Raw genomic sequence first — 25,359 nt, forward strand, 5'->3', positions numbered from 1 at the left:
TGAAATATTTTTTAGTTCAATTTCTTACTTTTGACAGCTTTATTTTATATATATAATTATATATATATATAATATATATATAATATAATATATATAATTTTATATATAATTTTAGTGGAATATATATACATATTTTATATATATAATTATATATGTAAAATATATATATATAATTATATATATAAAATATATATATATATTCCACTAAAATTATTGATTTTTGTTCCTAGGGGGTCTCAGCTATGTAAGTAATGTAAGTATTTATAAGAATGTTCCTACACTACAGAAATTAAAATCAAGGTGACTCAGCTCAGAGCTGAGGCAAAGAAGTGAGAGCCGGCAGGGCTTGTGGCCGTGACTCTGCTGGGAGTCAGGGCAGACATTCGCTGAGGTGATGGTGGCTACGGCTGGGGGATGGGGGAGGCTCTCTGGCAGTGAACCTGCGAACACCTGGCCCATGCTCCTCGGCATGTACCTCACAGCCCTGACACTCGGAGAGGTAAATGGCTCTACTCTTGGGCCACCAGAGACAATGTAAAAACTTATTAATAGGGACTTGGTTAATAAGAATTTTTTAATACTCAATTACTTGAAAAATATCTGGCCTCCACAAAGTCACTTTATTTGCAAGTTTATCCTTAAACCATCAACTGAAAAAAAGTAACTTCCTCCACAGATTAACTGTATAAATAAGATAAAGCGTTTGGCTTCTTAAGAGAAACACGTTATTTTCTAAAATACTGTAAGCCAGCCAGAAAAACAGGAGCTGTTGAGGTCAGTGATTTGCTATATTAATTACAAACCCTCCCAACTCCTTTTTTTAAGGCTGGGATTCTATTAGTCAATAACTGAATGGCCCAGCTTCAGTTATCAAGTGATCTGAGATTTTACAAATTCTATAATTCATACTTTTCATTAAATCAGACAGGCCTAACCTAATTAGTCCCAATAAATGAAATTTTATTATACCCACTAAAATGGGAGTCCATTTTCCTATGTGCACATTATCCGGTCTATTAACTTCCCAAATAGCCACTACGCCCAGCACTCGGTGTTCTTGACGATTGTGGAATGAGATGCAGGGACAGAGCCGGGCTCGGTCAGCGGTGCCCCCAGAGCTCCTACTCAGAAACATGCTCTTCTCAGCTGCTCAGAATGGGCCAGGCTCAGGGGACTGACTCAAGCTCATCCAAACCCACAAGGGGCTGATTTAAAAGGCAGAACACCAATTTATTAATTTACACTGGGAGATGGGCCGGCCTCAGGGAGCAGGGCAGGGTGTTCTAACGTAGGGGAACAGCCCCCACAGGGACGGGTCCACCCAGGGGACCAAATTAAAGATCAGGAGGTTGCTGGGTTAGCAGAGACTGAAAGCGACGGGAGCCAGATTTCCTCAAGAGAAACTTCCACCAGGCTGTGGAAGCCTCGTTAGACAGACCGCGCTTGCTGCCGGTCTGGCCCAGCTTTCTGAAGCCCGAGGCCCTTTGTGGAGAATCAGGGCAGCGAGGGCTAAGCACGCAGCACGCTCCTAATCTAACGCCCCTGGCCTGTGGGCGGAGCGCAGACCTCCGACCCTCCATTAATGCCCGTTTTCAGACAGGGTGCTCTTTCTTCAGGAACATTCAAGGCAGTAGGTGGTATCCTGGTCACTTGTCTCCTATGAGATGTATGTAGAAGAGAAATCTCAGTCGTCATGTGTCGAATGTTACTAGTTTCGCCTGCCCACATTCCAGAATTCCGGGGTCATCTGACCTGGGGTAAGTGTGTAAAACTGCAAAACAGCCCAATTAGTTTGAATTCTGATGTAATTATGACCTGGCCTGCCTCAGTCTGGCTAGGATGCAGCCTGGCAAGCAAAATGCTCCTTGGTCAGAGTCACCAAGGCTATAAACCACACGTACGCACAAAGCTGGGGCCATCTACACAGCAGCAAGAGTCTCGAGTTAACATTTTACGGTATGTGACATGTGATTGGGGTTCAGTCCGTCGAGAGACCTTTTGCATTATTAGGGTGGTAAAATACACGTCACAGGAAATTTACCGTCTTAACCACTTTTAAAGTGTACGGTTCATGGCATTAAGAACATTCACATTATTGTGCAACCATCGCCGCCACCCATCCTCAGAACTCTTTTTGTCTTGTAAAACTGAAACTCTGTACCCATTAAACAATGACTCCCCCTTCCCCTCTCCCCCTAGCCCCTGGCAACCACCATTCTACTTCTGTCTTTATGAGGTTGACTACTCTAGGTACTTTTGTGACTGGCTTATTTCACTTAGCATAATGTCCTCAGGATTTGTCCCTGTTGCAGCATGTGTCAGAATTTTTTTTAAGGTTGAATACTGTTCCATTCTGGGTATGTACCACATTTTGTTTATCCATTTATCATTCGATGGACACTTGGATTTCTTTCACCTTTTGGCGGTTGTCAATAATGCTTCTATGAACAAACATATAGAAATATCTGTTCAAGTCTCTGCTTTCAATTCTTTGGGGTACCCAGAAGTGGAACTGCTGGGTAATTCTATTTTTAATTTTTGAGGCATCACCATGTTGTTTTCCAGAGCAGCTATACCATTTTATATTCTCAATTTCCCTACATCCTTGCCGACACTTGTTATTTCCTTCCTTCCTTCCTTCCTTCCTTCCTTCCTTCCTTCCTTCCCTTTTTTTTTTTTTTTTTAGTAAGCCATCTAATGGGTGTGAGGTGGATTTGGGGGAACATTTTAAATACATTTCAAATTGCTCATATACCAACATCCTAAGTTAGGGCTTTAGGATCCTGCATCTGAGGAGATGCACTTATATACGGTACATTCTAGCCGTTCACAAACCATGGGGCGGGCGGGGAGCCTTAACTTCCATTTTGCAGGACAGAGCACTGAAGCTCGGAGCAGCTAAGCGGCTGACCCAAGGAGCAGCAGGGCCAGCACTGGGCTCACACGCTCTGACCAGCGCTGCTCCTCTATACTCTGAGGTGCAACCTCGTGCGGGCTGGGGCGACGTGAAGAAAAGGGGGAAGAAATCTCTTGGACTGAAACGACGCTAAATACAAGCCTAGGGAGCAGAACACCATCTCACGGGGCCCGAAGGGAGCCAAAGTTCTGGAAGGCTGAGTTCTGACCCAGGAGGCTTGTGACCTACCATGAACCTCCAAAGCCCTGCCTGGCACGTCCCCGAATGGCAATCCTCGGAGGTCTATTACGGTCACCGAGACAAGTCCGGAGGGCTGACTCCGTGCAGCTGTCTGTGGGGACGAGGCCCCAGAGGAAGTATGGAGATTAAAGAGTTAGAACCAGCTTTAGCCTGGCTGATGAGGATCCAAATAACAATTCACAGACTCGTTTTCCTTTCTGGCAAAAATTCTGGCACAGAAGGGCTAGGACAGTACCTGCAGTTGGAGCCAAACTGCTGACAGTTTCCTCAGACAATCCAAGGTATTCTCTAATGAGCTGACTCAGCTGTTGGTAGGCAACATCCAGATCATCTACAGTAAAAGAGAGAGTACACAGAATCTCATCAAAGCACAGTCAATTTGAAACTGTTGGTGGGAATGACTTTATAGCTACGTTGAATTTTATGAATATCGCAGGTAGGCAGAGTTCTAAGAGGACCCCACCCCATGAACGAGCCCTGGGTACAGCCCCTAGGACTGAAGACAATGCCTGGCAGACAGCCAGCAAGGAAACAGAGGCCTCAGTCCTGAGCCCTTGAGAAACTGCTTTCCCCCAACAATAATAGTATACTTTGAAGCGAATTTTTCCCCAGTGAGCTTACACATCAAAAATAAAGTTTTGCTGAAAGTTACTAACCTGCATTGATTACCGCATCAAAGTATCCTGGAAATTTTTGATTAATTTTAACATAAAGGTCCACTCTGGAGACAGCAAATTCAATCTCTACACGACTAAATAATCCTTTTCTCCGCAAATGTCCCTCATACTTTTTCTTGTTCATGGGCACCACCAGGATATATCGAGGCTCAAAATAGGAATGTTTCAAACTTCTTACACCCTATGCATTTAAAGAAAAGATAATAAGTTAGCAACAGACACATGGGTTTAGAAATCAGTGTGGAGCTGTCTGACAACATACAATATAACAAGTAGTATAACGTTGAAGAATTTATCTGTATAATTAGCTATTATTTTCCTCTAAATATCTCAAGGTTGGATTACTTCTCCCTGTTCATCAAATATTAAATTTTCATCAGAAATATAAAAATTCATTCTTCCTGGTGTCCTCTAATGAATCATTCTAATGAATGCGACTGCTAAAAAAAATTACTGGCTACAAAGAGGTACACTCACAGCAGTACTGCACCTTTATTACTGAAAAGTAATTTCGATTCTACATTTCCAAGGGCACCCTTGTGGCATCAGGAGACAGAGAGATCTTATCAGAGACAAAAGACTCCTCTGTCACCCCTTTGTCATCTCCTGTTCCTAAATCAGTCACCTGGTTGGCTGGTTCCTATTACAACTCACAGCCTCTACCCAGGACCCGAGAAGGTCAAGCTCATGATCCCAGACCCCAGGAGCTCAGGGCGGGAAGCAGTGGCAGCTGGTGCTGTGCAGACCTGGAGGGCTGGGTCATGGCCGCTGCTCTCCAGCTACTGCGGACTCCATGCAAATCGCCCGAGCTCCCCGGGTACCCAGCTTCCTCGAGGGCAAAATCAGTTACTCCAAATGGAATCTACAGTTCCTTCCAGCTCAGTCCCACAGTCCCACAGTTGAACTCAGTGTTTGAAATCTTTGTTTTAAAAATTCAGGGGAAGAAATACGGGCTCTTTTAAAAAAACAATTTCTAAAAGATTGAATGACAAGGGCAGTTTGGGGAAAAATGTTTTTGCTGGGGAGAATCATCAGGGGAATAAAGCCTGACTGGTAGACTCAACCTCTTGGAAATGAGTAGGAGAATGCTCTCATGGAGGGAAAAAGTCAAATGGGAACCAGCACACAGAGAACAGCTGCACTGGCAACAGGAAGACTGGGAGCTGGGGAGTGTTTGTGCTCAGTGATGCATCAATTTTTGTTTCTGCCTTGTCCAAGGAAGACATTTCTGGAAAAGGGCCTTTTTTTTTTTTTGCTTATTAGCATAGAAACAATGAACACTTTTTTTAAAGGTGCAAAACCAGTCAAATGCAGAAAGATAAGAACTGTAGGATTTTGAAGTTAGGAAAAGTAAAGAGCTGGAAGAAAGGTGACCAGTGTCACCAAAGTCAGGGAACACTTACTTACACCCCTACAAGGAGCCACAAAGGAATGATGGTCTCCCGCTCTGGGAAGTTATGGAGGAAGAAAGTCTTGAGAAAGATTTTAGTTGATAGTAAAAGAACAGAAGATGTGCCCAGATTTGGTCTTCTGTAAGTCTGTGCTAATGAAATTATTTTTATTATAATTTGTTTTCTGACTACAAAAGTGTTATAGTGCTCAGTAAAGGTAATTTGAAGAAAAAAAACTGTTTTGAAAATTCAAATATTTAATAAAGCCATATATATATTTAAAACAAATGAGTGGGATATTTATGCTTCCCACAAATGAGTGGGATCTTCATTTTGGAGAAACTTACATATGCTCTAATATAAAAGATCACTGGGAAGAAATGAGATATTAGGACAGAGAGAAAAATCTCCTGAAATCTGAAAGTCTAACTCATTAAAGAATGAAAATATTGCAACCAGTGAACAAGTAGGTCCAATGACAGCAAAGCCCACACATCTCCCTGAAGAATGAAGGAACAAGGTCAAGTGCACGGAGCTGCCACTGTCCTGAAGGGCAGGGAACCAGTTCCATAAGCCATTAGAATCAAGCTTTATCTAATATCATTTTATCTAACAGAGACCAGGCTCGACAAAGGAAAAGGATAATTTAGTATTCATTTAGTAAATAAATCTTGAGTGGCAATTTTACTCGTAATAAATGTGGAATTTCTTGTATTGTAATCTAATTCCTGTCATGTGATTTTTCATGTGTCTTACCTCCCACATACTAATTACAAACTTAAAATCTCAGTTTTGTATGCATTCTTCTTGTTCCTAGCGGTGTGCTTTTTGCACACTGTAGCCCCCTCCCAACCCCGAATGTATTTACACAAACTCACACACACATTAAAAATAAGTTGACTGAATGAAAAACACTTACTTCTATTTCCATATGAATACAGCTTGCTAAACCATCTCTTGCGATACCTTCTATGGTGTCCCTATTTAATCCGTAACTGTGATTACCATAATTAAACGTTAGAATAAATTTCCCCTGAAATTTGAGAAGTACAAAGATTTTAATATAACAGCTGTTATAATAAATTTAATATAAGGAAAATTATTCGATATCTTACTTCTATATGACTCCATAAAACTTACTGATGTTAATATTTATATATATATGGCAATGGGTCTAAAACGTTAATATCAAACTGTGATACAGAAATTCATTCAGAATTTTCGGTTGGTAAAAAAAAAAAATAAGTTTTTGGAAATAATCTGCTGACAAATTTTAAGGGAACATGAAGTCACTGAAGCTTGATAGGACAGGTCATTTTGCTTACCTACCCACTTCCTGCCAAACCTGCACCATAAACCTTCATTACTGAGAGAGAAAAACTATAGTTCACCCTTTGCCTCAGCCATTTGGGCTACACCAGCATATCGGGTAGCTCAGAAAAAAAACTTACACTCTTAAAAGCCTTACATTCTCAGATAAGCCTGAAGGCCATGAATTACAGGGACATCCTAAACCTTTATATTCTGAGATAAGCCATAAAAACCAGACCCATCCTATTTTTCCTTATAAATAATCACTTTTTATTGAAACTGCCTAAGGAACTTTTGTGGGCCCTATAGTCATGTGAAGTATAAACACTGCCCAGTTCTTCCCAAGCTATACTCTCTTGCAAAAAAAAAAAGTAAAAATACATCTCTCAAAATTGTCTGATTTTTTTTGACAATATCATGTTTATGAAACCACTAGGTCTAATTTAAATTAGAAGACTGATGACAATAGAAAGAATAAAAATGTGGACAATCCTGGCAACTCTGACTCTGCATATGCATGATTTTGAAATAAATAATGAAGTGAAATGCTGAAGGCTGAATCCCATCAAATGGCAGCATCTACCCTGAATGAGCCTCCTGAACCCGGATGTCCTCAGACCTGTGAGGTGGGGGATGGGCCGTCTGCCATGGGGGAAGCGGCAGTGTTGGAAGGCCAGGAGACATAGCGTGGGATGGGTCTCTGGGGGACATGTCTGCTGTGAATGAGGAGGAAAATCCACCTCACACTCTGTAATCAAAAGAAGTTTATATCATGCATCCTAAAAGTGAAAAACTCAACCATAAGTATCCTTAATATTTTACTTCCTCAATGTCGTACCTTTTGTTCTGTGGAACAAATACTGTGATTCCTTTTTAAAAAAATACAGGTATTATATCTAGATAGATAGATGCCTGAATATTCTGTCAGGTACGTACTTTATCTTGCTTACTGTGACTCAATCTCTTTTCAAAATGTATGCTTGAACCCTTTTTCAGATGTATATACTATGAGATTGTTTACTTGTGTGTATAAGGGCCTCTCTCTGTGGGTTCCCAAGTGCATTTTCTGGAAGAATGTAGAGTTGGGAGGACTCTTGCATTGTACTTATGTATATAAATCACACTCTGTTAAACTGTTTCAGAATTAAGATTAAGTGATCTTTCAGCTTCTGGTCGGTGATACTCCTTTTGGTTCTCCCTGCCTGTGGATTTCTTAATAAGCAGCAATAATCTTATTTCAGAAGCCTCCAGATCTGAAGTCTTATTTCCACAAGAGAGGAAGAGTCTCTGCAAGTAAGTGACTGTGTGTATGTCTTTAAAAAGTGTTTGCGTGTCTGTCTGCAGGCATGTGTGTTGTGGGGGCGATCTGTGTGTCAGGGAGGAGTGTGTACATGGGAGGGTATGCGGGTCTCACGTGTCAGAGCGGGTGGTTGTGACAGCCCACAGTAGGTGTGCGGGCGTGAGATATGCCAGGGTTGCCCGTCAAGAGGGTGGGGCTGTAAATGGGGGAAGGGCAGGCTGCCTGGGTGGGTGTTCTGCCGAGGGAGGATCTGTGTACAGAAGGCTGAGTATGTGGGCGTGCTGGGCTAAGTCAGAACTGTGTCATGAGCTTATGACCTCTAGGTTCATCTCTCTTCATAAAAGTCTCAAGCTCAGGTTAAAGACAAGAGAAGGTGATCAGAAGCAAAATTCGAGTTGAAGGAAATCACATTATACTGAGGTAATATATGTTAGCAGAAGTGGTAAAAATGAGTATTTTTCAAACACATGAAGGTTTTGCAGAGGAAACGCAACTATAGGACTAAATATAGGATAGAAGCACAGTGATTTCTTTGACGAGGAATTGAACCAGACTTACTTGGTTACAGATAAGGTAGGGAACATCAGGGGAGCATATGGGTACTGAGAACAGTGCACTGAACCAAGAAAAAAATGCCTCATACTCTAACTGAAGAAATTAACATTAATTTAAGGAACTAGTTGTCTTTCAACCCAAAGAGTCCTAAGAGGATGCTTCTTGCTAATAACAAGATAACTCCTTAAATCTCTATTAAAGCTTTTAGAAACATAAAGTCCCAGAGTGCTCTTGATACATTAAACCAAACTGTCAAAATGGAGCCCTAGGAGAGAAAGTTATAAAGAATTTCCAAGCAGTATTTTTGACAAGGTTAGAGGGAAAATGGCCCAGGGATTATAAGACTTTCTCACTTAGGCTTCTCTGTAAATGTAAGAGTTACACCGCGTGTAAAGTTGGTCATTCAGACTTCAAACTCAGAAACTGCAGAGCCTCTGCTTAAATGTTCCATGGTTCTGTGCACTGCGGTATAGGCCAGGTTTATCATTTGGGGGTGGGGGCAGAGAAGGGAGGAAGGAAGGAGGAGGGAAGGAGGACGTAACTGTAAGAGCACCCTGGTTGGGTAGTGATCTTTCAAAAGCAGAAACATAGACTAATACTTAATCTGGTCCTTTGGTAAGCTTCAGAATAAAAAAGTGGTGTAGGATTCCTTTGGTGATAGGAAGAATGGTCATAAAAACAAAATTAAGGCCCACGGCGAGGAGAAAATAAAAGGCTTACAGATTCATTGGTGGTGATGAAGACAGGAGGCATTCTTTCAGTTTAACTGAAGTCATGGGTGGATACGGATTGACATCAGCATATACTTTTGACAGAGAAACTAGAGTGTGAGGATTCCCCTTGCAGGTGAAGGCCACGGAAGAACAAATAAATTATCTTTAAGAAAATAAACTTAGAAACAAGGGTGTTATGAATTACTACCAATTAGGTTATCGGTTTTCAGGAAAAAAATTCTTAACTGGCCCAGAGCTACTGCAAAAACAGATCAGTGCAGGGTAGTGACCCTCACATTGTAAAGACACAGATCTCAGAGAAGTTAGGGCTTCTCCAGGCTAATAACAGGGGCTCCCGGCTGTATTAGTGAGCGGCCTGGCCTCCAAGACTCAGAGCTTCTCCCACAGAGATGGTACGGTGGACGGTTGAGGCTGTATGTGTGTCCAGGAGAGGCCAACCGAATGGGACACACGGTGATGAAACGGTGCTTCAGGTCACAACAGTTAGAAAGCACCACTGAGAGCAAAGAGAAGGAGGGCTAGGGACAGGACACTCCGCCCTCAGAGTGCTCAGCCCGCAGGCCGCGTGCCTAGCGTCAGGTCTGAGAACGGTCTGAGTAAAGTCTGATTAATAGCGGCACCTGATAAACACAGATCGCAAGAATTTTTCATCGTGCTTTTACTCCGATTTTCTTAAAATGTCTACTCATTCAGTCTCCTTGGGAATTTACAGCATTTTCTACACGATCATAAAAGAAAGCAGCGTGTGAACAGTGATGTACTAAGTGGGTTAAGAAAGAACAACCCAGTGAGAACACGTCTCTCATAACAGACAAAAGTGATTGTTTCCTTTTTAATTCACTATTATATCCCAATACCTTATCCTGATATCAATATCTTAATATTTCTACCAAAGAACATGTACTTCTTGTGCATTAAAAATAAAGGAGAACAGTCTTACCATGTTTACCATTTCATTAAAAACTTCTTGAGAGATAAAATGATAATCAACTCGATCCCCTTCTCCAAAGTAAGGGGGTCTTGTGGTGTGACAGGCCCTGAAAACATAAAACAGATAACCTAGTCTATATCTAGTAACTGGAAATTCAAAATGGAAATGAGTTCAGTATAAAGCATATTTTTAAAAATCGAAATTGATCCATGAATCATAAATGATAAAGTAACGTAATTATGAAACCCCTATGGTTTTGAAATGCTAGACTACATTCAGCCACTATACCCTATAAAGATGGCAAAACATTTGGATTTTCCATACCAGATTTTTTACTTGTGGTTATTTATGATCTTCTGAAGCACCTCCTCTGCCGTCTCATAAGAATGCTTTAGGAAGTGTAACAATGTTTAACACCTATATATTTTCCACCCGAGTGTTTTCATGTTCTCTCCGACCTGTGGGACGTATTCTGCATGTTCCTCTCCCCGTTCCCCCATCTGGCTGGCTCATCTGTCTTTCAGGACTCAGTTTAAGTGTTACCCCCCTAAAAAGCCTTTCTTGACCCCCTACTGCTGGACTGTGCACCTCTTCTTACCCTTAGCCTTAGTGCCTGCTACTGACTGTATCCTAATTCCCTGTTCAGGATCCCAGCTCCTCTGCTGCTTGAGGGCAGAAACGAGCTCTTTCATCTGAGCTGTCAGTATTTATCACACTGGGTATGAAGTCCCTCAGGGAATCCGTGATTTCAGTGCTGAATGAAATTCTCAACTCAACCCGAGAGGCCTTTTCTAATTACTGTCTGAAACAGCATTCCCACCCCGCACCCCCAATTACTCCCTCTCTCCAAAACCACCTTCTTTTCTCTATGTATCTGTTTTATTTTTATTTTTTCTCTGTCCCCAGCAGGACACATGAATCACGAGAGGAGGACTTTATTTTGTTCATCTTGTTTGCCACTGCATTTGCAATGCCTGGTCCATAGCGGGCACCCACTAAACATTTGTAAAACGAAGGAAGAAATGAAACGTGTGACGTGGACAACAGCTGCAATGAACTCCATTTTACAGATGACTAGGAAAATGACTTGTCCAAGGCCACGGGGCAGGCCTGTGTCGGTCCTAGAACTAAACTGTGGGGGTTCCAATTAGCTATTCTAACTTCTCAATGTTAAGTTCTAGAAACACAAACTGATTTTTAGATTATCCTGTGGTTTTAAAATAGGAGATGAGAAGAGTTAGATGCTTGGCGTCTTATTTACCTCCCTCCTCCCCACCGAATGAGGTAGGTATTCCTTTCAGTTTGCAGATGACGAAACTGAGGCACAGCAATTACGTAATGTGACCAAGCTGCAAGGCCACATGGCTCCGAAGTCAGTTCCTCTAACGATCAAACTAAGAGGGCAGAGTTGCAACCTCAAAAGCCCCTCTACTACGAAGTCAAAGACAAATACACTTTATAATTTATACCGCTGTTCATTTTCCTTTATAATCAAGAATGAACTACACTAGTAGATTTTAAGGTCTTAACATCACATTTAAATTGCATACTCAGGAAAGAGAGTACATTCTAAGAGAAGACTGTCACATCCTCACGATGTCTGTTTTGTCGTCTGAATACACTGGCATTTCTTTGTACACCTTGGCAGACACCTGGGACCCTCTGTCTACTGGTGTCCTTGGCAGTAAGGAAAAATCAGTCAGTGACTCGGTGTCAGACCCTTAGCATAGCCTTTACGTACACACTGCGCGGAACCTGCATTTCCCAACAAAGAAACCAAGCGTAGGAACTGTTTCAGAATTTCTAAAAGAAAGACCAAGCAAGGAAGCCATGTGAAGCTTCTAGTCAGGTAAACAGAGAGATGGCTTTGCCGATGTGGAGAATACTGATGACAGAACCTGCACCCGCTCTGGAGCTTGCTCTTAAGAAAGACCTAAGATACCCTGAGGATTTTTTAAGTCTGTCATCCAATTTTCACACACAGAAACTTTCGCTGTGAAGTATACTGCCCCAATATGAACGTCTTAAAAAGGAAATATTTCACAGAGAAGGCAACGTTTCACTAAACTTAGAGAAAGACAATGCCAAATTTTAGGTTAAGAGATCTGCTTTAGTCATCATATTCCATATCCTGCCTCTCCATGTAAACATAATCTCAAGTATTATTGACATTTCCATGAGTTTATCCTTTACTAATTTGCTAGCGAAGTCGTGGTAAATTAGTTAATTCATGGTTTGTAATGGGAGCCATAGCCCCTCTTAGTTTCACTCAACAGACACAAGAAGGGAGCTGGAGATGAAGCCCAGGCAGCAACGCTGGCACTAAAGTCTGAGCGAGTCAGACGTTCTAAAGGCCAATTCATCAGGTAGCTGTCATCGAGGGTCCTCACAAACCAAGTCCACGGAGAGGAGGCCCTGGTCAGGAGGGGAAGGAATCCAGAATGCCGGGCCAAATGATGGACTGCTCAAATTCCGAAGGAAATGTAACAGGAAGAAAAGATGGCTTACAAAGAGCTAGCAGGTGGATGAGGAAGTAGAAATTTTTTTCAGTGTGATTCAGAAGCATGCAGATTTAGCATCTAAAATCTGGGCCAGATTGCCTCAGGAAATAATAAACTTCATGTTACTGCAAATATTTAGGCAAAGGCTTGGCTGTGAGCGCATCTAAATTCAAGCAGATTACAGAATGCCATATTGTCAGTAAGTGAACTCTTTCAATGGGTACCCGCAACAGCCCAGGTATTCATAGGATATTTGGGAGGCAAGTTAAATTGGTCCTAATGCTCAATACAAATTACATCAGTGAACTGCTGAACACAATTTAAGAGATCATCAACATAGAAGATTCCAGCACTTACTGTGTCTGAATACCTCTGCCCACTTTCCAGTAACTACACATCACTCTCTAACTCACGCCATCATCACCTGTCATTACAGCCTAACTGGTCTCCTGGTCTCCAGCCTTCCCTCCCTAAGCCCGCTCGCAAACTGCCCACAGGGTGCGCTTTCTAAAATGCAGCTGTGATGATGACACGCCCCTGCTTAGAGACCCTTTATGATCAGACCCCTATCGTTGCAGTCGTATCTTCTGCCATCTCCCTTCATACTTCCAGCTTAGCCTTACTAGAGAGTGTACTTTCAGTAAATCAAATGTGTGTTATTTCTATCTGAAATGCACCCCGCTCAAGCCCCACGTCGCAGAGGATCTTGACGTTCCTCATCACAGCACCCATCAAACTAGGATCTTGTTAGGCAGCAGCTCCTTGTCTAAATCCCATGCTAGATTGTAAGCTGCCAAGAGGACAGGACCCATATCTGTTTGCTTTACAGTTTTATCACCGGCACATGGCACATGGAGGGTGCTCAATGAACACTGACTGACTGCACGAACCATTCTACTGGCTTGTCGCATCTGTAGAAACAGACATAGTAGACTAGAGAAAATTTAAGTTGCTGTAGCTCATACCATCTCATTTAGTTAAAAAGCTGTGGTCTTTCACTTTGCTGTATTATAGTACTAAAAGTAAAATATACTTAGTAGTCAACAACATGAAAACGGTTATGATAATTGAGAGTGCTATAAAACAGCGATCTAAGGAAGAAGAATAAAGTTTTCTTTCATGACTATTCGGATCATTAAAATGGCCTTAAATCTAGAAGATGAACGGGCATGCTGGTATTGTTTTGTGTTTCCCTCGTTATCTAACTCTTCCAGGAAGCCACTGATTTGTATGGTAATATTAAGGTTGGACATAGAGAGACTTTGAAGGTAGTAAATTCATATTTCTAGGCCACTAATAATACATTTAAACAAAGAACATCCGACCTACTCCTAAAACTGAAAACAAATAGTAAAATCAAACCCAAGACAAGAGCCCCATCTCTCAGCCACACCAACATTTGCTATATGATCGAGTTATGTTTTTAATATTTATATATCTGGATATGCAACTTAGCATGTGAAAATTTCATTGAATGTCTTGGTCTGGGGTCAGTGCAATTTAAAAAGGAATACGAAATACCAGGAGAAAATGAAATAAATAGGAGGGAAAGAAAAAGCTTCAAGCAAACGACGGAGGAAGCACCTTGGTAAACGCTTATGTTCCACGATGAGATTGCATTCATGCCCCTTTTCATTTAATTAAAAAACAATAAAACTTATGTAGGATAAAGAATACACTAAATCTAAATGTGAGCAATGACCCACCCTTGAGGGTGTGCTTTGGTTTACTTCTTCATTTTATTTAGAAAGGTGCTGCATATAATAGTAGTAATTACCTTAGTTTCCCAATAGATGAAATGATTGGCTACCTAATGCCCTTTTTCATCCAGTGATATGGTCTTTGATTCATTCCTTGATGGAAGTCTTAGAGTGATCTGCCACTGAACAAGCCCTGCTCTCTGCCTCCCTGAAGATGCCAGTGGGTGGCTGGCCAGTGCTCTGAACCTGTGAGGGAGGAGGTGAGTGAGTGTGTAGTTGGTCGTGGGCACTGAGGAGTGTCTTTTGACGTGCCACTAAGTCCATCAGGAGGAGGAAAATAGCAGTGGCAGCATCAACAGTATGGAAGCATGAGGCTAATTTTAGGATTTACGTTTTGCCATCTTGCACCTCCATGCAAACTGCACACGACATGATTTAAGGTCTGAGTTCCCGACTAGATCACACATTTCATCAAGGACCTCACCAATCTTGTTCTCACTGCATCATCAGGGCCTAGCACGTGGGAGAGACTCAATAAGTATTTGCTGAAAGAATGGATGAATAAATGAATGAATCCACCCATCTCTCCACTTATCCATCAGTGTGGGTCGGGGGGAATCACTTGTGTTTCTTATCACAGTAATTTCTCACTAAATATTGTATACAATACCATTAATTCATTCATCTATCCATCCATCCACTCAACCGGTTAGGCATTCATTTAACAAATATTTGCCAGGCATGTATTAAGTACCTGGCTACCTTCTGAGCACTGAGAACTCAGTAGTGACATTGAACTCAATGTTGACATTGGTCTCTACCCTTGATGAGCAAGGAAAACAGACATTAAATAGATCAATTACAAGCATGAAGGATAAGCATTCGAACAGGGAAAATGCAAACTTTAATAAATAATGGGTTGGGGGCTATCCAGATGAGCAGACTGGATCAGAATCTTGGTGATGAGTTAATAAACACCTCCAAGAACACATCTGACCTAGTGAGCCTCAGCAGTGCACAACACAAACAAATAAGGAGGACTGGGCCACCGACCATCTGCAGCATAATTGGTACCCAAGATATGAAAGGAACTCTAATCAGAGAAAGCCTTGGTTCTCCTCCCTTTGCTTTGCTAAAGGGTCCAGGTTTTCATATCAGCACAATAGTCAGGATCCATCCTTTGCCCTAGTCTGACCCTCCATTCTTTGCATTGCACTTATCTTTTAAAACAGGTTCAGCACCACCATATGAGCATAACGACACTCTGCACTTTTTTATTCTAATAGTAAGCTTTAATTTACTTTTGTTACTTCAGGGTGCTTAAAATATATTAATGAATAAATCATTCCATAGTCGTCGTATCCCAGGGTTGTTCAAACGAGGAACGCGATTTTAGATCTCGAAATAAACGGACCTGTTGAAAACAGGATTTACATTGTTCAAGCACGTGTAGCTCAAGGGCAGGGCCTTTCCCGCAACAGCATTAGAAAACAATTTGCATTTATTTTTCTTGCTGTCCTATCCATGTATCTTTGCAGTCACATCCCCAGCTCACTAATAAACCTTAGTAATCTAAAAGTAATGTCTTTGACATACAGAAAATTTAAATAAATAAATAAATAAATAAATAAATAAATAAATAAATAAATGAGGAAACCAGTTTAAAGGACCATAGCAATCATTCTAAATCTGATTCTCAGAAACTTTTCACGAGTCTGTAAATCCAACTGGAGGTTTTTTTCCAGATGGTTTTAGTCTTTTGGTTTCTTTTTTTTTTTTAAGGGGGTGGGGGTGGGAGGGGTATCTCTATTTTAACTGGGTCATTAGGGAATCACGTGGCAGAATATTTGCTCCAGAAAACTAAAGGTCTCCTGAATGCTAACCTGAGGGAAAGGAAAGGGAAGACACCTGTTGCCCCTTCTCCTTTCTTCCTCCTGATACGTGCCTCAAAAGAGGGAGGCTAGCGTGGCGATGAAGAAGCCCAAGTGCTGTCAGCGTGAGTTCCCGCAGAGACTAGGAGGAGCTGTCACCGGCGCACGGATCTGCCCATCACACCTCGCAACGCTGTGATTCTCCCGTCACGACGCATGGCAGCAGGACGAGCCCATGTTCTAACGCCACTATTCTTAATTACAAATACATGTATTTCCAAACCTTGGAGAGCGATTTCAGCCGTCGCTGAATTAAAGTTAAACATTTAGAGCTTAAAGTAAAAAAAATAAAAAAAATAAAAAATACACTGTATGTCACAGTGCAATGAATGGCAAAGAAGCTAATAAACCTTCGATGCTCATTTTGAACCTGCTTAAAATTAACAGCCGAAGTTAATAACATCCAATCTTTTACAGTCTTACCAGCCGATAATAAACTTACCCGTATCTGAAGTAAGTGCTAAACTGTCTGCAGAGGCGGTGGGCGAGTTCTCGTTTCCCACAAGCTTGAGGACCGGCCAATACCAACACGGGGTAAGGGGCGTCCAGACTAGGAAGGGTGCTGCAACACAGGGCAGAGTCAGTGACGGCCCGCTGACGTCAGACTCGCGGCGCGTTAGCCACGTTCGGGGGAGGGACTGTCTGTGTCACTGCCACAATTAATTCGGCAGTCGAGCGCTTGCTATATGTGGACACTGTGTAGAAGGCTGATCTTACTTCCAGATGCAAGTTGATTATCATACTATGCAAAAATAATATCCAAAGCATAGATGACACGTAAAATCCGAATATATGTAAGTTTACTTTAACATCATTTTTAAAAGGACATATACGGTAAGATACAGTAATGCTTGGTTGACAAAGTACTCCCCTGAGAACTTCAGAACGAAAAAAGACTGCCCTTGAGAGTTAACCTTTAACATCTATATCCATTGAATTACAACGCCGATATGCAAAGAAAACAGTGATGACTAAAATTTACCTGAGCAGTTACTACGTGCCAGGTACTGCTCTAGGAGTCTCACATGCTTTACCTCATTTAATAATCATGAGAAGCTAATGTAGAAATTTCTATCATTATCCTCACTGAACACACGGAGACTGAAGTATACAGAGAGGTTAATTAATTTGCTCAAACTAAGTTAATACGTAAGAGCTGATATATGAATCTAGGCCTGGCTTCTGGGCCTGAAAGGTCAGACTAAAGAATGAATTTGCTCCTAAAATCTCCGGCAACATGCTGAGTTCAAGTGTTGGATTCTACTTATGACACAAATTATTGAATAAAATAGAACATTAAAAAAAAATACATGGCTGAGATGTGGATTCTATAAAGAATGGGAGTGGTGTCAGCATAATTTTTTGATCTCTGTGAATACCCACATAAAAACAGAAAAACTCAAGTGCAAAAGCCCATGGAAAACCTGTATAACCAAATGAAAAGGTATCGCCACGATCCACAAACCCACAAAGTCTTCACAGCGCTGGAATCTGTGCAGGAGGAAGCAGGAGGAGGCGATGCGGCAGCATCTGACAGATCTCAGAGCAAGGAAAACCCCAAACAGCCAAGGGCGTCCACTGGCGAGCAGGCTGGAGAAACCATACACGCACCAAAGCCGGTACGTGGATGTTCACAGCAGTTGTGTTTTAATCGCCAAAAACTGCCATCGGTCTAGATGAATGGTTAAACTAAGTGTGGTACATCTATACCAAGAAATAAGTTTTCTTCTTTTTAATCACTAAAAGAATCACTCCTATTGCTGAGTAGAACTAAATTGCATAGAACTAAATGCACACACGAGTCGATGCCAAACTGGTGCAACCGAATGAGGTTGCAGGAATGCATCAGTGTAAGTTTCCTGGTTCTGATGTCCTACCTTAGCCATGACGAGGCATCACCACTGGGGGAAACCGAAAGATGCACAGAGTTTCTCTGTATTATTTCTTACAACTACGTGTGAATCGAAAATTATCTCGAAATAATTTTTTAGTGATTAAAAAGAAGAAAAATTTGAGAGAAAGTGACAAATACTGAAGACAGACAAAGGAGATCTTTTTCCCAAAAAAGAAAACCCAATCAAAGGAACAGAATAACTACTAAAGGCTGTAATTCGAGAAAACCTCCCTGAAATAAAAAAATAAAACTATATATTGTGAAAGTGCACACAACACCCCTGAGAATATTGGCCCAGAATAACTAATAGCAAGACATGGTCTAGTAAAATTACTAGACTTCAAAGAAAAAGAAAAAAAAAAAAAGACGTTCAGCTGGAAAAAGAGAACACATGACTTATACGGAAAAGAAAATTCAACTGTCATCAGATTTTTGACAGCAATGTTTTGCACCAAAAAGAAATGGAGTAACATCGTTAATATATTTAAGGGAAAAAAAGTGTGAGTCTTTATACATTACGGCAAAAATGACTTTCAATATAAAGAGCAGGAACCATTATTAACATGCAAGAGTTCAGAAGATACTATCTCCGAACTATCTCTCGAGAAGGCTCAAGAGACAATATGAGAGCTGGGAGTGAGCAATAAGTATGCAGTTATCCATCGAACAAAGCTAAATGACAGAAAGGAGAATGTGCAGTACGTGATGGCTATATGTTCTGACAATATAAATATCGTACACTATTTTTAAAATGAGATGACTGACACATATAAAATAGGCAAATAGGAAGGAAGGAAGGAAGGGAAATATATTCCTAGTTCTGTCCACTAAATGGCCTAGAAACAATGTTTATCTCTAGCACCCACAGTGAGCCTGGGAAATAGCATTTCTCACTAAAACAAACCAGGGCTTCTTGGAAAATGGCTGATTTCACAGTTGGGACAGGATTTGTACAAGATGGGCCTGGGGAACCTTGTCATACCAGAGAGCAAGAAGCTAACAGTGATCACCAGGCCAGAGCCAAGGTCTTGCTGTGTCATTTTAACATTGTACCCTCATCCTGATCATGGCAGGAAAGGGGACAGTGATTCCCCCAATACACAGCATAAGAGTCCCAATGTCAAGAGTCAGGGTTCCTCTTTCGGGGCTGCCAGAGAGCTGTGTACTGGCCCAGCTTGGCAGGCCTTGCTCTGGCCTGAGAGTTTTTCACAATGAAAACTGCTCATCCCAGAGCATTAGGGTGCTTTGGCCATTTGTGCTTATCTGCTCAACAGCCAGAAATGATCACGAAATATGTGTTTATCAGATGTTGCTGTAAATTTCTTTGATACATATTTTTATATAAAGGTACCCTTAAGCATAAAACTACTAGCAATCTTCATAACCTAGAGAAGAAATACAACGAGGACATAAATGCCCCTGTTTAAAATCAAATGTGCTTTTCCAGATGTATGCAAATAAATGACAAATCATTTCACTGAGGGCTGCCATAGATATATAAAACTGCCAATGTCTATATTATTAAATTACATGTAAAAAATCATGTCCTAGATGCAAAATAAAACATTTTTCTCTCTGTGGGAAACCAACCATGTGAAGTACAGGAGCAAATATCACATGAAGAAGAGAAGCTATTTATAACCAAGAGATCTTACAAGTATTTTTCAAACGCCTTTGGGTATGGATAGAATTTCTGCGTTATACTTATAGCATAAATGGCCATCTGCTCTGACAGATTGTCTAAAAAGAAAGAAGAAACCCTGGTAGATCCGCCTTCGAACTTAGAGGTGAGAGACTACTCATGTGTTCAACCAAGCTGAGCGACTCCTCCCTGCGGGGCTGAGTGCAGCTCAGTGCCCCCAAGAGACAGGCTCTTCCAGGCTTCCCACGGGCTGGAGGGGCTCCCAAACAATCTGCGCTGATGAGATGCTCTTTGAAGGGGTATCTGGCATTTACTCACGGCCAAGGAAAATTTTAGAGTGGAGAGAAATGATCATAATCGTCTGTGGTTCTATCCCACAGCAGATAAGTTCACAAACTTTCATTTATTTATTTTTTCATTATTATTTCACTGCCCAATGTCACGGGGGCCAGATGAAAGAGAGAGGAGGAATCCACTCTTCGTCATACTTGGGAAAACGAGAGAGTCCATATTCAGGCGTGTGACGATAACAGGTTATAACTGAGACAACGCAGGATGAGCCCCTTCCCTCAGAGGAGGCGAGAAAGGAATGGCTCACCAAAGAGAGGGCTGGGGAAAACGCTGTCCTGTGCTTGCGCCCTGCGGATCCCTAATCAATACCTACCTGTCAAAGATCCTCTGCGGCTGCATCAGGCTGTTGACAACGTGGGTCAGGTGATCCTGGGTGGCGACCACTTCCGGAGGAGGGTTGTATTTGTTCACTGCTGCCACCTTTTCCAGAATTAGAAATGCAAAAGGGAAACAAACTGCATTTCTAAAAAGAAGGCTTAGGTTTTTCTTTAATGAAATATTCTAAGCGTGTGCATCCAGGTAGAGGAAATAATTTAACGCATGTTCTTGAGTCTTTGTGCTCGGCCTTTCTGTCTACTTTACCTTTCCTAATTATTTTAAAATACTGAGCTGAGGTCCCTTGGTCCTCTACTTCTCTATACTTTCTGGTTTGGGAGGGAAAAAGCAAAAAGCAAAAAACAAAAACAAAACCTCTAAAGTCCAAGGCGACTTTTAATAGAGTAAACATATCGACTTTTAGTATAAGAAGGATTCTAGGTCGTTGATACTGCAGAATTTTCTTCGCATGCTATCTCACCAGGAACTATTCTGATTATCTCAAATTCTACCAAAACTTCTTTTAGCATACTTTCTCTTTCCAAAGGGACGGGCCTTTTCTTCATAATGTACAATAGTTTATCCCCTTGTCTTTGTCATCCCTCTAAATACTTTATCCTTATCTACTACACCTTAATACACAGTTTTAAATTTTACTCCTTTGCAAAATGTTAAAGGGAAAGAGAAATCTAATAAGTGCCTCTGAGTGTGAGAATAACAGCAGACTCGCATCTGTACCTATTTTTAACCAAGATTTCAGAAAGGCATTTATGAGATGGAAAACAGATTTAGACCTGTTTTCATTCCCACCTCAAATTTGCACCCAGTTTAAGAAATCCCTCATTAGTGGAGATTTCAGCTGTCGCCAGTCACTAAAGCAAGACAAAGCAGCTAGCACAGGTACGGTGGAGGGGAGGCAGGTGCTGGCATTCAAGGTCTGGTTACTCGGGAACTGTGTGTCTAGATGAATCGTGATCTTAAAGAGCAGAATCAAGGATTTAAAAGATCGGTGTACTGATTCATCTGAATACCTTTGAGTATATGGTAAAATGACCTTATAAGGCATTTCATTATTAAGCAAATTTTTAGAGTAACACAGATAGAATACACACCCTCCAAATATCATAGTTATCTAAATTAGCACCCCGCCATGACGCTGTGGCCCGTGTGAGCGGAAGGCTGCTGCTCTGCCGGTCTCCCCACTGTGCCAACGCAGGGCTTTCGCTGCGTTTGCACTGATGCTCAGCTTTGCAGAGGGTTAAATGGATCCTAGATGGACAAGGAAACACTCCCTAAATAAATACGTGTGTGCCCTTTATTGACGATATTGGTCCTGCAGCAGGCAGCATAAGCTTTTCAGCTTATTAACTTACAAACGCATGATGTCATATGATTACATACCTTTTCTTCCACTTTAATCTTCTTCTGATCTAATTCTGTTAGTCGTAGTAGCATAAAAATTACGAACAACCAATATTCAGATTTTTCCTGTTTAAAATATTGAGAGATTATTCATTCCCTTCCTTTCCCCAAATTAATAAGCACCAGCACGCTACTTTCACGAGCACAGGTCTCTCACCTACCACCTACCCCATCATTCACACCCCCTACAGCTTTCTATGTTTCCACGTTTACCGGCCTTGTAACCTATAAAGCTCTTCAAATGTGTGATCTTGTTGATCTCCCTGTGAGACACACAGGACAGGTAAGATTATCTTCACGTCTAAAGAGGAAAACAACTAAGCCTCGGTAAGATGAAGCATGTCATCTAAGCTTCCATGGCCAGTGACTCAAACCCTACCTTCTAATCCCAAAGTTTCATATAGCAAATAATGAAACATTATTTATTATTACTTTATCATGACTTATTATTCCTTTGTGTTGTTTTGCATTAATTTGTATCATTTATTATGAATATGTTTTACAATACCAAAATGATATTCATTTATGGAACAAATTTCTTATTACTCCCTCTCATCTTCTGTGTTTGGATTATCTGCCTTTTAGAACTATAAAGCTTTTTGTATTAAGTTACATCTCTTTGAAGAGAAAGATATAAGTGGATGATACATTTTTTTTTTTATAGGTGAGACCATACATGAAATGAATATACAAAGGTATCTCTTTTGCACTTCAATATGTAAATTGGAGGGAGTTTGTGCATATAAATGAGTTAGGTGTGGAGAGGGGTTTGTGCTGTTTATTGATGCACATGCGCAAACACTACGTGGACCGGAAACATTGGTGGGTGATGACTACTTTAAGCCCCGCTGCTTTCTTTCTCAGAGATGCTTTTAAATTACCTGCCACTATTCCCATACTGAGGACTGTGTTTTTATTTTTAAATCTTATTTTTCATTTTTTATTTCTTTTTTTTTTGCTTGTCTGGACATGTTCATCAAGCTACACACAAAAAGAAAGGTACTCGGAGATACAGACAAATTCAAGAGTCTCTAGAAAGGTAAGTGAAGGGTGAAGGTGGAAAAGTGGAATGAAGGACAAATGAACAGAGAGGGAAGGACAGAGGCCAGGACAGAGGGGCTATCAGTGGAAACGAAGAGAGAGCCTGAAAAACAGTCTCGGGTCTTTGAATCCCAGAGGTAAAGAATCCACGGGAAATATCTTTTTTTTTCTATAATCATTTTCCAACACCACTGATTTCACAGCTATACCCAGGCAAAGTACTTTAGGTATCTAATCTTAGATTTTCTCTCCCCTGTTATAAAATAGGAACCTCCAGCATCGCTCATTCTCTGGTGAAAGGACCTTGCTCCACAGTCTCAATAACCCCCTCCTGTAATCTCTACTACAATCTGGGATCAGTAGCCAACAAAGGCACAGAATAGATCATGTCAGGCTTTACTTTGACTGGCAGTGGCGCACAGGGTGCTACACCTTGCTTAACCCTTCTAATTGTTTCCTAAGAGATAGAGAATGAAGATAAACACTGTACTCACATTCCTGATAGTCTTTATCAGAAGGACTTCTTGAAGAAAGAGTCCCAAGAAAGCCCTCATCCCCCGCACCACGATATAAATGGTCTCTTACCTGAACTGGAGTTCTCTGCTGATGCAGATGAACTCTTACCTGAATTGGATTTCTTAGAAGATTGAGCACTCGAAGGAGAGGTAGATTTTCAATGTATTCAATTTCACCCAGCTCAGCAATCTGTTTAATCAAAGAAACAAAATTTTATCACAGACTGAACGCACAAAGATAATAGAAAGCATAATATACAAGGAGCTACTTTGGATCCTTTAAATTCAGCTTATTTTAAAAATTGCTCTGTTGACTATCCAGCTTTTCAATGAGAATTCCACAAAGCTACACAGAACAAGAGATTTATTGCATGCCCCTTCATACATGTGAACACACGCAGCCACATTTTTTTCTCCTCTCTGGCTAGAGAACAGAGAGGTGTTCCTTACCTTGGCCACGTTTATTTTAAGGCAGAAATAAAATAGTATGTAGAGTCAGATAAAACGGTACAAAAAATACATGCAAGGGCTTGCTGGTTCTCCACACGCCGCTCCCCGCCACCCTTCCTAGCCCCCCAGTTCCCCAGTCGCCCTCCCCAGCACTGCTTCTGCTGGTCTGGTTATTTGTGACTGGTGAAGCTTTCTTACTACATGTACACGTGTAGCTCTATCATTTTTTTTCAATAATTATTTTAAGGAAAGAAAAACAGAAGACTGTTTGTATGACATATTTCTCGACGAGGGTGCTCACCTTAAAAATTCTGCTAAACTGTACATTGATGTTTTATACTCTCTTCTATGTAGGTTGTTTCACAACTTTTAAAAGTAAGAGAAAAAAAGGTTCCTTCATCTAAGCAAGGATAGAGCTTAGGTTGCCACGTGCCTGAATTTTCCACTAAAGACAAACACTTTTACTCAAATTTCCTGTAATAGCATAATTATAATTTTATTTCAAATAGAAATATTGAACTTCTACAAAAAAATTAATAATCACGTTTCATTTGTATTTCTCCCCAAGTCATTTCTGCATGCTCTGTGAAAGCATTCCGACAGCAGAGTCACTGAGAATTTCTGAGTTAACAAACCACAAAACGCGGCTGAAATGGAAACTATTCCCAAAGCTGAATCGGGGCAAGAACGCATGCACCATGTTCAAAGGATGTCATTTTCAAAGATATAATATGAAAGGTAAATTCTAAGTTACAATATACAACCTGCGCACGTGAATCTACTTATGGAAACGCTATGCTATTAAACACAGCTTTTTCCATAAGATGACCAGGCTGCCCATTTGACTGCCGCTGTGATCACCTACAAAAGGAGCAATTTCTTTTTATGTTGCGGTATTCAGGAAGGTGGAAAAGTAAACGTGGTTCACGCTACTCAGTCAGGACGTTCAAACTGTGGACTGATTTCCCTCTAGCAATCAGCTCTTGCGCTGGGACCTAACACAGATGTTGGGAGGAGCTGTATGCCTGCAGTTGACGCGTGTCACCAGCAAGTCCTGGCCATGTGCACTCACAGACGTGGCTGGTGAGCGTGGAAATCAGCACACTCTTTCTAAAGGGCAATCGGATGTGTTATATGTGCATAAGCTATAGACCAACTACCCCACTTCAGGAGGCTTAGACTGAAGAGATCGTCAGACAGGCAAAAATTAGATACAAGAATGCTCAAAGGTTTTTAGTAAACATTAAAAATATTATAAATTTCTAAAAACTCCATCATTGTGTGATTAAATGAGTTATGGTACAGTCCCATAACAGGAACACCATGCACCCAATATAGAAGGTGGTGACATCTTCTACAGTCCCATAACAGGAACGCCATGCACCCAATATAGAAGGTGGTGATTGACAAGGAAAGATCTCGAAACGTTACAAACACCATGAACAGAATGATCGTGGACTCCACAGAATTATATGACCACTGATTTGTCAGCTGGGATCACTAGCCTTTTGAGAGCCAAATGAGATGGAGCAGCTGCCCTC

At 41.1% G+C, this 25,359-nt stretch overlaps 1 protein-coding gene across 4 annotated transcripts in view; it reads right to left on the reverse strand.

Moving 5' to 3' along the window:
- The window catches only part of LRGUK (leucine rich repeats and guanylate kinase domain containing), a 104,301-nt gene that overhangs the window by 39,541 nt on the left and 39,401 nt on the right, over positions 1-25,359 (reverse strand). Inside the window, exons 1-8 of one of the 4 annotated variants that reach the window (XM_039860916.1) lie at positions 23,478-25,110; positions 21,792-21,878; positions 20,389-20,495; positions 16,631-16,750; positions 10,066-10,162; positions 6,145-6,258; positions 3,814-4,015; positions 3,393-3,488 (exon numbers count right to left, since the gene is read on the reverse strand). In XM_039860916.1, coding sequence (XP_039716850.1) covers positions 3,393-3,488; positions 3,814-4,015; positions 6,145-6,258; positions 10,066-10,162; positions 16,631-16,750; positions 20,389-20,495; positions 21,792-21,845 — 790 coding nt within the window. In that variant the 5' untranslated portion in view covers positions 21,846-21,878; positions 23,478-25,110. Of the gene's footprint in view, positions 1-3,392; positions 3,489-3,813; positions 4,016-6,144; positions 6,259-10,065; positions 10,163-16,630; positions 16,751-20,388; positions 20,496-21,791; positions 21,879-23,477; positions 25,121-25,359 lie in introns of those variants that run through there. The other 3 variants (XM_039860917.1, XM_039860918.1, XM_039860919.1) reach the window with 3 other exon arrangements.

This window comes from Pteropus medius, unplaced genomic scaffold (assembly GCF_902729225.1).
Source record: "Pteropus medius unplaced genomic scaffold, Ma_sr-lr_union100, whole genome shotgun sequence".
In the NCBI taxonomy this organism is placed as follows: Eukaryota; Metazoa; Chordata; class Mammalia; order Chiroptera; family Pteropodidae; genus Pteropus; species Pteropus medius.